General features: G+C 36.8%; 1 protein-coding gene across 2 annotated transcripts in view; it reads left to right on the top strand.

Annotated features, from left to right (window-relative positions):
- Positions 1-11,465, top strand: part of EDEM3 (ER degradation enhancing alpha-mannosidase like protein 3) — a 68,531-nt gene extending 57,066 nt beyond the window's left edge. For both annotated transcript variants that reach the window (XM_025877781.2, XM_025877782.2), the window contains exon 20: positions 7,515-11,465. In XM_025877781.2, coding sequence (XP_025733566.1) covers positions 7,515-7,924 — 410 coding nt within the window. In that variant the 3' untranslated portion in view covers positions 7,925-11,465. The remainder of the gene's footprint in view (positions 1-7,514) is intronic.
- Positions 11,466-12,178: the final 713 nt, after the last annotated feature.

Genomic DNA, 12,178 nt, shown 5'->3' on the forward strand with positions numbered 1-12,178 from the left:
AATAAAAATCTAGCAGGTTCTATCCACTGAGGTGTAAGTTTATCACATAGGGATTTTTAAATTACAAGAGTTACAACTGGCTGATGTCTGAAGAACAGGGTAGCCATGCCTTAACTCGTGACAATATATAGTCCTCGCTAGGCCAAAATGTTTGTTAGTAACTTGAAAGCTATTTGAAACCCAAATTATTGTATAAATACAAGGTCTTACTAGTACTCTTTTTTAGTTTGACACCCAGGGATAGTGCAGAAGTGAGGGAAAGTGACCCATCAGACATAGACTGCCATCCTGCTTATGGGAGCAGTCCTCCTTATCCACTGGAGGCATCTGGAGAGAGAACTGTACTTCTCTCATTACCTGTAAATGGCTAAAGCTATGGGATTTGTGCAGGGTTGTTGAATCCCTGGGGATGTTTGTCTGACAGCTAGGGAGGTAACTGATTCAATTCAGTGTAACTTCCAAGTGAAATAGAAAAAAAAGTTTAGCGATAATCTAGTACTAGCGAAATCAGTGTTTTATCTTCTTGTGTTACTTTATTCTTCTTTGAGATTCTTCCACGTGTCCACTATTTAAGAGCAATGAAGTGAGTAGGATGCATGTATGTAAGGATGTATAGATAAAACTGGAACAGAAAAGAAAGGATTTCTAATCTTCTTAAATCCTCCTGTGTTCCTGACTTTTTTTTTCCTAAGTCTTTTTTCTCACCTCAGACCTTCTCTCCTACATATATGCATTTAGGCACATCAAACACAGGCAAATTATTATTCCATATAACTCTTTAATGCCTTTGCTTTTCTCCCCCCTATTTTGTGCTACCATTGGAATTTCAGCAGCAATATTAAAAGGTAAAATGATTCCAAGCTACATTATTAATAGTAGTAAGTATCTTGTATTAATAAGCTTTAAATTATATATATGTATATATGTGTACATGTGTATATATACACATGCGTGTGCAAATATATATATATATATATAATTTGTTTCAGTGGATACATGGTAATATCTGGCTTAATGTAATTAGATTATTTTCATGTCTAGTCAGCTGTCCCACAATAATAATTCTTTATTCCTGTCATAACAAATCCTGTGAATTATATATCCATATAATATAGATGAATTCACTAGTCCATGTAAGAGTCAGTCTAACAAAGACAGTGTTGTTTTGGCATGTATTACTTTTGATCACTTTTATTCGAATATAATGTAAAGTATTTAAAATATCAGCTTGTTTTAAAAACTTGTACGTGTGTAGGGGTGCGTGGGATTAGGGCTACAAGGTCAGTAAAGCATATGCTTCTCATACAGAGAAAATAAGAGAAAAAGGTAAATTCTACTACAGGTAGTCCCCCAACCCCCCATCCTTGGGGGATATATTCCAAGAGCCCCCAGTAGATGCCTGAAACTGTGGATAGTATACTGTTCTGTGTGTATACCATGTTTTCCTATGCATACATACCTGTGATAAAGTTTAATTTATAAGTTGGGCACAATAAAAGGCTAATAACAATAACTAATAATAAAACAGAACAGTTATAACAATATACTGTAATGGGATTTATGGGAATCTGGCCTTTTTAAAATATCTTATTGTACTATACCCATCCTTCTTGTGGTGATATGAGATGGTAAAATGCTACGTGATGCGATGAAGTGAGGGGAATGACGACATAGGCAATGTGACCTAGCGTTAGGCTGCTATTGACCTTCTGATGCTGTGTCAGGAGGCAGAGGGTCATCTGCTTCCTGACCACGGTTGACTGTGGGTAACTGAAATGTCAGAAAGGGAAACCGTGGAAAAGGGGGGATTACTGTACAAAAAATATTATCTGAAGAGTATTCTTTTAAGGACCGTGCAGTAAAAGGGCTTTATGTAAATGATATATTTTTAAAAGTTTTGTTGGTCTCTAAAGTTAGTGAACTGTGATTGTGTTACAGAGTGATCTTTTGACAAAAAGTCTTTAAAAACTCCCCTTTTTATGTAGCTCTTTCAAATATTGTACAACTGCATTAACAAAATCAATGTAACAAAATTATCAGTATAACAGAAACTCAGTAATAGTTTTATTAAATCAGCTACTTTATTCACTTAGGAAAATATCCTAAGAAGTTGATGTCTAGAGTGTTGTCATTAATTTATCCTGTGCCATTACCGCATGCCCCAGTGTTTCTTTTCTGCATCATCTGATGCTGATGCTTTTGTTACAAGTGTAGATTCCTGAGTCTTACTCCAGAATATTGAATCAGACTCTCTGAAGGCAGGGGACCAGAATCTGACATTGTAAACAAGCATCCCAGGTAATTACACTCAGCTACACTTGAGAAACACTGAACAACACTAAGAATGTACCTCTTTTTTTTTTTTTTTTTTTTTTTTAAGTCTCCCAGCTATGTATGAACCATACTGTACCATCAGGGGTACTAGGTAGGATTATATAAGTAACCCCAAATAATTAGCATCCTTAAAATCTGAACAGTAACATGTCCTCCAGATTACTCTTTAAAAATCTCATTCCACAAATACATACTTCCTTTATAAAGTCACATAGTTTTGATTGAGCAATTCTTCCCACATGTTGATACAGAAAATAGAAGCCCCAGAACAAGCCCCTACTCCCACTCTCACTTTCTTATTCTGATGAGAAGTCCCAGCCATTAATATAGAAATATCTGCAGTAGTCCTATCTGCTAGCAAAAATGTTCAGCTATCTCATTACACATTCTTCTTCACAAGTAAAGCATTAGAAATTTATCAAGTGGAAATATTGCTTCCTCAGGTCAGACCAGTCCTACTTCTAAAAGTTGAGGTATCCGTGGAAGTTTTTTTTTTAAATTTTTTTATTGTTATGTTAATCACCATACATTACATTATTAGCTTTTGATGTAGTGTTCCATGATTCATTGTTTGTGCATAACACCCAGTGCTCCACGCAGAACGTGCCCTCTTTAATACCCATCACCAGGCTAACCCATCCCCCCACCCTCCTCCCCTCTAGAACCCTCAGTTTGTTTTTCAGAGTCCATCGTCTCTCATGGTTCGTCTCCCCCTCCGACTTACTCCCTTTCATTCTTCCCCTCCTGCTATCTTCTTCTTTTTTTTTTTTCTTAACATATATTGCATTATTTATTTCAGAAGTACAGATCTGTGATTCAACAGTCTTGCACAATTCACTATCCGTGGAAGTTTTAATATGTCTCTCATGTGTTCCACCTTTCCAAATTTTAAGAATTATTCCAGCCCAGGGGCGCCTGGGTGGCTCAGTCATTAAGCGTCTGCCTTCGGCTCAGGTCGTGATCCCGGGGTCCTGGGATTGAGCCCCACATTGGGCTCCCCACTCCGCGGGAAGCCTGCTTCTCCCTCTCCCACTCCCTCCGCTTGTGTTCCCTCTCTCGCTGTGTCTCTCTCTGTCAAATAAATAATAAATAAATAAAATCTTAAAAAAAAAATTATTCCAGCTCTGTGCTCACCAACAAATGACACTGTACTGTTACATTTAGATTCAGACTGAAACAGTTTATAATTCAGAATCAATTTCCTGTTCTCAGTAGTATTTTCAGGGGGAAAAGAATCAGCATTTTAAAGGTTCCATATGTTATCATGCTTTCAGTTTACAGGGTAGGCCTATATTGCCTTGAGAGCTGTAGACTGATGTTTTCAGAGCTACTCCTATATTTATATCTACCTGATAAAGAGGTGGACAGAGAAAATGTAGGAAAGAAAAGAAAGGTCCCATGGTTTGAACTGTTCAAGATTTAAGTCTAGCAGTGTTAACTTTTCCCAAGATTATCCCCCATTGAACTTGATTGGGGTGAATCTGCCCTAAAGTTGAACTGCAAAATTTAATATGTATGCAGACCTCTTTGCCTGGAAAGGAGCATCTGAAACATTCTTGTTAAGCCAAATCGATACTTACCTGCACCCCTTCTACAACCCGGCATGTTTTCTCGTGCAGCTTTGCATCTCATGCATTTGCACATCTCTTCCCTTTTTTGAAATGCTTATCCATCCCTATCTGCACTCCCATGGCCCATTTCCTCTTTGAGGAAATTTAGCCATCCTGAATACCCAGTTTAATTACTACCTTTTTGGGGCACCTGGATGGCTCAGTTGGTTAAGCATCTGCCTTCGACTCAGGTCATGATCCTAGGGTCCTGGGATTGAGCCCCATGTCAGGCTCCCTGCTTCTCTTTCTCCCTCTGTTGCTCCTCCTGCTTGTGCTGTCTCTGTCAAATAAATAAATAAATAAAATCTTTAAAAAATTAAAAAAAAATAAATACCACGATTTTAATGGAATTTTCTCTTATTCTCATAGGTAAAATTTAAGGGTGTCTTTTTATTTTATTATGTTAATCACCATACATCATTACATCATTAGTTTTTGATGTAGTGTTCCATGATTAATTGTTTGTGCGTAACTCCCAGTGCTCCACACAGAACATGCCCTCGTTAATACCCATCCCCCTCCCCCCTCCCCCTCTAGAACCCGCAGTTTGTTTTCTCAGAATCCATAGTCTCTCATGGTTCGTCTAAGGGTGTATTTTTTTTAAGATTTATTTATTTATTTTAGAGAGAGAGCAGAGGGAGAGGGAGAAAGAGACTTAAGCAGACTCCATGCTGAGTGCAGAGCCTGACGTGGGGCTCGATCTCACGACCCTGAGATCACAACCTGAGCCGAAACCAAGAGTTGGACTCTTAAATGACTGTGCCCCCCCAGGCACCCCCAGGGTCTTTTTAATATAGTTCTACTTTGACATTCATATTACATCCTGCTTCTTTACCTGCTCTTATCTCTGTTATCCGGGCTTGCAGCAAATGCTGGCTATACAGATAAATGAATGATTGTAGAACATCCAGTCTCTTAGGTCTTTGCCAAGGCTCCCTTGTCCTTTTATTATTAAAACTTAATCATTTTCTTGTCTTTGCATCATGAGATTTTCTTCATTTTTATGCTTCCTGTGTTTCCGATACACCATTCCTGAATTCAGTGATGTAGTTGTTAATGCTCTGAGGACTCTGATGCTTCATACGGAGTGCTAACCCGCACCGTAGAATAAAGCTGTGAAGCAGTGTGGCAGACACTAACTCCTTCCTTGCCTTTTCTGTTTCTCCATCTACCGTCTTTACTTTCCTGATTGCCGCCTCTTGGCTAGCTATCAGATAGTCTTACATATTTCCTCTGTTTCGAGACTTGCTCTTCTTTTCCACTAATCTGTCTGTTCACTCCTATGCCAATAATAAAAGTTTGCTGTTTTGAATGCATGTTGATACCTGATAAGGCAACTCTCTTCTCACTAATTCTTTTCAAAATTTCTTGACTTCTCTTCGATGTATAATCTTCCATACGAACTTCCAAATAGTTCTATCTCGTCCCAAAAGAAAACAAAAAAATGTAGAAATGGGGCTCATTTTGGAATTGGATAGTTATATGCTTTATGTATAAATAGGAAGTTTTTGTTAAATAATAACATTTCATCCAGGAATATACACTTACTTGTAAATGTAATCAGATCTTGTTTTATGTTTTCATTAAAATTTTATGGTATTGAGGGGGCGCCTGGGTGGCTCAGACGTTAAGCGTCTGCCTTCAGCTTGGGTCATGATCCCAGCGTCTTGGGATCGAGCCCCGCATCAGGCTCCCCGCTCTGCGGGAAGCCTGCTTCTCCCTCTCCCACTCCCATTCCTTGTGTTCCCTCTCTCGCTGTATCTATCTCTGTCAAATGAATAAACAAAATCTTTTAAAAAAATTTTATGGTATTGAGTAATGTAGGTCTTGTATCTTTCATAATAAATTTAATCATTTTACAGTTTTTTATTATGAAAAGGGTACTTAATTTTATTTCTAACCAGTTGTTACTCTAGAGAGGTTATTTGCCTGTTTATCTTACTTTTACCCTCCTCAAGTTCTTTTATTATCTTAATGGTATTTTTAAAAATTAAGAGTCGCTTTGAGTTTAAGCATACAACACAGTCTAAAAATACAGTTTGATCTATTCTTTTCCTGTATTTACACTGGCTTTTCTGTTTTCTTATCATTGTATTAGCTAGATTTCCAAAATATATTGCATAATATGTATCCCTATGGTAATTTTTTGCCAAAAGCACAATTTTTATTACTAGATGAGACAGTACTACACCTTTTCCTACACTTCTAAACCAGATTAATACAATCTAGAAAAAACCTGAAGGTTTTCCTTTTTGTTTTCCCTTGAACTTAGGGTAGCCTAGTGTAAATGAGTGACCAGCTCCTGTGTTCTCTTCTTTGGTCCCCGCCTTGGTTTTCCTCATTGCTGAGTTAAAGTATACCTTTTCCACAGCTTAGAAGAGAGAGAGTGTGGGGACCTCCCCAGCCCCCAAGAACTTAAACTTCCCTAGTCAGGTAATCCTACTTCATCAGGATGTACATAAATGCACCTCTCTGTACCTTCCTGCATGCTTGCTTCCTTTAGTTTTTCTGGTTAATCTCAGCTCAAGTGTCACTTTCTGAAGGAAACCCTCAACTCTCCCTATTCTTTCCTATTCCCCGTAAGCTTTCCTAGCAACACAAAACATGTCACAGTTAGAGTTTTCTGTTTATTTTGTGTGATTATTTGTAAATGTTTTCCCCAACTGGACTAAAAGATCCATGAGGGCAGGTCTGGTGTTTGGTTTTGCCTCATTTTATCCCGAGCCCCTTGCACAATGCCTGCCACACCGAGAGAGGATGCTCAGGGCCTATATTCTGACTGCCCACAGAGCCTGGGAGGAGGGCGTCAGTGTGATCAGTGCCGTTTACGTGCGTTCTTGTAGGAACCCAAAACAGAATGCCTCTAGTGGGGTCACTCTACATTCAGTACAAGAGCTTTAGCCTACTCTTGAGCCTTCCAGTGGATTTGAAAATGATAGCTTATAATTCATAGACCCACAATAATGAAATACAGGTTTTGTAAATAATCTCAGTTCTTGCTTGTCTTTATGAAAATATTTTATCTAACCACATTAATACCCTCAGATCATCCATAATTTTGTATTATCAGCATTCTCGTGGCTTACTGAGTGGAATTTCACTTTTCAGAAGAATATTACCTTAAAACATAGAAGTGCTATTTAAAATTTGTTCTACTTCATATGTTCTCATATACAAGCTTTCCTGAATTTAGATACTTAACAATAAATTTTAGACATAGAGTGCAAATTTATTTGCACTTTAATAATATTATTTAGTGTATTTCTTAGCATTTACTAATCCCCATTAAAGGCAGTCTTACAGTTATTAGAGTCATTCCTTTCAGTTTGGAAGAATATTTATTTTGTACTGTCACATTTTGCAAAATGCATATACAGGGAAAATGATTACATTATTATTCGAAGGCAGTACTTTTACTCTTCAATGTTAATGTTCACTGTTCTGCATTAACATGCTTTTCTTTCTCTTTTGTCTCTTCATTCTATTGCAACAACCAGTATGTTCTTAAAACTGCAATAGTAAATATTTTGAGTGGGAAAGTAGCATGAAGCTTGTTTCTTTCATTTACAGATCCTGAAATGGAAAACGAAGAACAACCATCCTCTGAAAATGACTCTCAGAATCAGAGTGCTGAACAGATTACATCAAGTTCTCAGGAGGTTGATTTGGTTGATCAAGAGTCTCCTGAGGAAAGTTTTCTAAATTCGCAACCAGAATCATCATCTCCCGCAGATACGGACAATGCTGCAAGTGTTTCTGCTTCTGAACAGAATTCTAACCCCATGGAAAACCACGAGACTACAAGTCTTGATGGTGAATGTACAGATTTAGATAACCAACTTCAAGAACAATCAGAAACTGAGGAAGATTCCAGTCCTAATGTTAGCTGGGGTAAAAAGGTCCAGCCTATAGACTCCATATTAGCAGACTGGAATGAAGATATAGAAGCATTTGAAATGATGGAGAAAGATGAACTATGACTCACTAAAGAATCTGGTGGTAGGTATTTAAAAAGAAAAGGCAAACTGTGGTTCACAGACATCCAGATACTAAGCAGGCTCTCTAATGGGAGTCTTTAAGTATGGTGATGAGCAACCACGTTCTGACTGAGATAGTTATCATAGGAATCTGGAGCATGCTGTGTTAGAATTGACCTTGCTTAAAACTGTCCCATCCAAAATGGAAACTCACAGCCCCCCCCCCACCCTGACCCCCACCCTGTGACAGCATCGCACCACCCTGCAGCACCTCAGGCCAGGAAAAGATTGCTGGGCATTCCTAGGAACCAGATTTCTGCAGTCTCTGGATAGACCAGAAACAAATTCAGTTAATGGTGGAGAACAGGTATTTGTATAGCTTTCTAATTAAAGGAAGTGCGGCTTTCTTGGTTTTGGGGTTAGAGGCTCTTTGGGGAAAAGACATATGAGTATTGTGGGCCTTCTGGTTATGCTGCCTTCACAAAAACACTCAAAGTGACCTAAGTGGTTATGAAGCAAATGCATTTATGGGGAAAACAGCCTTTGCTCATCACTTTCACTTGCTTCATTGTGTAACAAATGATCAAGATGACTTGATTTTTTTTCTCTCTTAACAATGTCCTTTTCATTTAAACCAAAGGTGAAGCCAGTGTACTTTCTCAGTGAGTTCTTTGCATAAAGATTAATCATTGGGACCAGGTAAAAAGGTCATATATTATGGAAATTGGTTACTTAATACTTATGAAAAATGGAACAAGGGAGAAACTATAAAGTAATATGAACTTGCCATTGGGCCTTCCGTAGGGAAAGCCGTGACTACTCTGAAATGGAACTTAAAGTTCTATCCTTGTCGGGTAAATTATAAATCTTGTCCAGTTCATTTCTCTTAGAGGTGATTACCTCTAGCCATCAGCCTTACTCCATCCCATGTTTAGTATGCAATTTGAGCCACAAGGGCCATATCGCCAATAGCTGAATACATTTTGTTCCATTTTTCTATCTTAGGGAGCCATAATAAAACTGTGGTAGTGATCTAAAAATCCTAGGGAAACAACTGTTTTTCATCTTTGAAACTATGGTTTCTAAAGATGCACCTAGGGAGTCTGTCACATTTTCTGTTGAATCATGGTTTTTAAAGATTTTTTTTTAAACTTTTTTTTAACAGATATTCCTTCTGACATGGACTTGAAAATTAATCTATGGTAACCTGTGTAAGAAACTTACACAGTAGCAACTAACATATAGCCATATAGCTTAATGAGAATTTATTTTCCTTTTTTTTTTGGTGGCAGTCTGGTGCTGGCCACATTTAAGTTTTAAAAACTGTTGTTGATATCCTGTAGACAGCCCTGTAGTTGAAATCATGTTTTTACTCATTTTATTTATTTTTTAAAACTTAATCAGTTCTAAAGGAATATTTGTGAGACTTAATTTTCTTTCTCTTTACCGTGACATTACATAATAATCTTTTCTTAAAACACGGTTTTGAGGTACTGATGAACTTAAACTGTATATGGAGCTGTTAAAAGAGCAGTGCTGTATTGTAGTTATGTATATTCATGTACAGTATGTCTTAGATCCCAGGTAAACATATTCTTTTATAAGGGGATAAATAGCTGCTTTCAAAAATTCCAGCTAAATGTAATTGGGTCAGTGAGTAATAAAACTAATAGAGAATTCACTATTTGGGGGGGAGGGTGGGCAAGAGTAGTAGTATAAGACCTTTATTGGCCCTTAATTAAACCTGACACTAAAATGGATATTTTAGTCTTTTTGCATGTGAAATTTGGTGTAAGAAGATAGAACTATAATGCATACAGTATACGGAAGGATAGACATAGTGCTTTGTTCATATTAATTGCAAAGCTGCCAAAATAGCTGAAGCTTAATTACTTGCCTTGATTTATAGGACTGGGGCTTGGAGAAAAGGAGCAGATGTTCCTCTAAGACTTTGATTACAGAAGCCTTATATACATTGATTTGATTTTGTGTTTGTAACTCAGAGCCATTGTTGTCTAAATCCAACTTTTCTAAGTTAATCAAAACCACATGAGTTTTTTGCCAGTGAAGATCTCATGGTATACGAGAGCCAGCTTATTACTCTCCCTGCCTTTGGCCGGTAGGGGGGGTTGTTGCCATTCACTTAAGTCTAGAAGCAAATTGTTCACTTTTTTAGAAACATGAATCCTTTAAAAAAAAAAAAAAGAGGCAAAAAATTTAACAAGTTATACTTAACACCCAGAAGGAATCATACTTGATTTTTCCCTAGTTAAGAAGGTGTAATGTTCAGCTTCAAAACTCTTAACATTATCATTAACTCTATACATTCTTATTTGACTTACTGCCATGAAGTTATTTTTGAGTTCATTAAACAATTCCAACAGCATTAGGTGTTTTTTTTTTTAATGTTTTGTTTTTAAAATACCTTTGATAGACATTTTATTTACTTCCTAAATATTCAGGGGATTCTGTGAGATCCTGAATTTTAGAAACATCTGGTCTACCTCAGTTAAATGTTGACTGCATAGAAACAGAGCTGAAGTGATCACCACAGCCATAAAATTGTTTGACTAAGAAGGATTTATACAATGTTTACAAACGTGTAATCAAGTAAGGATTTTATCTGAAAATGAAAAGTTAGATATTAGAGCAAGTATTTAATTCAGGTATTTTCAAGTTTTAAAACTTAACTTGTTTACCTACTAAAAAATAGCTGTAGTTTTTTCTGCTCCTGAAAGTCCATTGAAATGATAACGCCCTAATTTGCAATAATTTTTCCATAAATTTGTAAGTGTGACAGAATTGTAATTTACTGGATATGTTTAGGATGGGATATTTTGTTGGGTAGGTGGTTTTTTTTTTTTCTTTTTAACCTTTAATAGGCTTCCAACAAGAATACAATTCTTGTTTCAGAACAAATTGTTTTTTGACATTATACTTTCCCCTTTTTCTTCACAGTATTAATAAAATGAAAAATTTTGCGCTCTCTGATTTTAATTTCTAATATAATTATTCTTTTGAGAATTTTTTAAAAATTTGAATTACCATCATAGCCCTTTTTACAATAAAACCAGCATTTGTTCTCTCACCAAACCCCATGCCAGATTCATCGTAAAGGAAGCTCAGCATAAGTAATTCAGGTAGTGCTTATAATTTTGGAGGTAGGGGGTGGAGGGGAGCTGATTTAGTAAATATTCCAACTGGTCGTTTTATGCACAAGGCTTCAGTCAGAACATAGAAAAAAAACATTCTGTGAATGAAATATTGTATGTTCAGATTTTATAAAAGACATTTTTAAAAGCCCAATTTACAGCCGTATATTTTCTTATGATGTAATTTATGAAAAAGATGTCTGTACTAACAGGTGCTGTAACACTACTGTTGTTGGATTTTATTGTTTGGTGATAAATGTATACAATATTTCTAAGGGAAACTCTGTACTGTGATGTAAAAGTCTGGGCAAAATGTATATAATCCTTGTATATAATTGTATTTGATTATAATTACTGATTGTAAAGATTTAATAAAATATGTAAATATTCTGGTCTAGTTTTAATTTGGATTTTTAGCATCACTTTGCCTATCTTTATACTTTGGTATTTTTTAAAAGAATTTTTTTTCACTGCTCTGTCTTCCCTTTAATTTTCATTTTACCCCAGGGGAGTAAATCTGGGGACAACTTAGGGTATAGAAACAAACATTGAAGAGTTCCACAACTTAAATAGTGCCAAGGACCCTCAGAGCAGAAATAAGAGTTAATAATTCACAGTGTCAATATTGGTAACGTGTTTATGTTTCAAGTTTACTTAATAAAATAAGTTCTTTTGATAATCATCATCCAAAGGAACCCTAGCCTCTCCTGTTAATTCCAGTGAGGCCACTTCCTTTTAGCAGCCACTTCCAGATGCTGTGATATTGTGCTTTTCATCTGTACTGTTCCAGTGTTTCTGAGCACGGACATCTTGAAAGGTCTGTTCGTTATTACTATTACCTATTGATAATTGCTTTCTTTAAAGATGAGTATATTGAGACCTGAAGTTCTAAGCATCTCACTCAAAGTCCCACATTTGGTGACTGGGCAATGGGATGGGAGCCCTGGTCTATTTCCCTGAGCCCGTGCTCCTTTCAACGTACCTTCTCCCTTTCTCTGTCCTTACCCCTTCTCACACCCCCGTTACAGTTTCTGTTCACCTTTTGCTCAGCCAGTACCTTCCCACCTGACCACTTTCTCCCTGTTTGGGTTTGAAGTTTAGAAAT

Source organism: Callorhinus ursinus, unplaced genomic scaffold, assembly GCF_003265705.2.
Source record: "Callorhinus ursinus isolate GAN/ISIS: 27379988/994484 unplaced genomic scaffold, GSC_fseal_2.0 scaffold13, whole genome shotgun sequence".
Classification (NCBI taxonomy): Eukaryota; Metazoa; Chordata; class Mammalia; order Carnivora; family Otariidae; genus Callorhinus; species Callorhinus ursinus.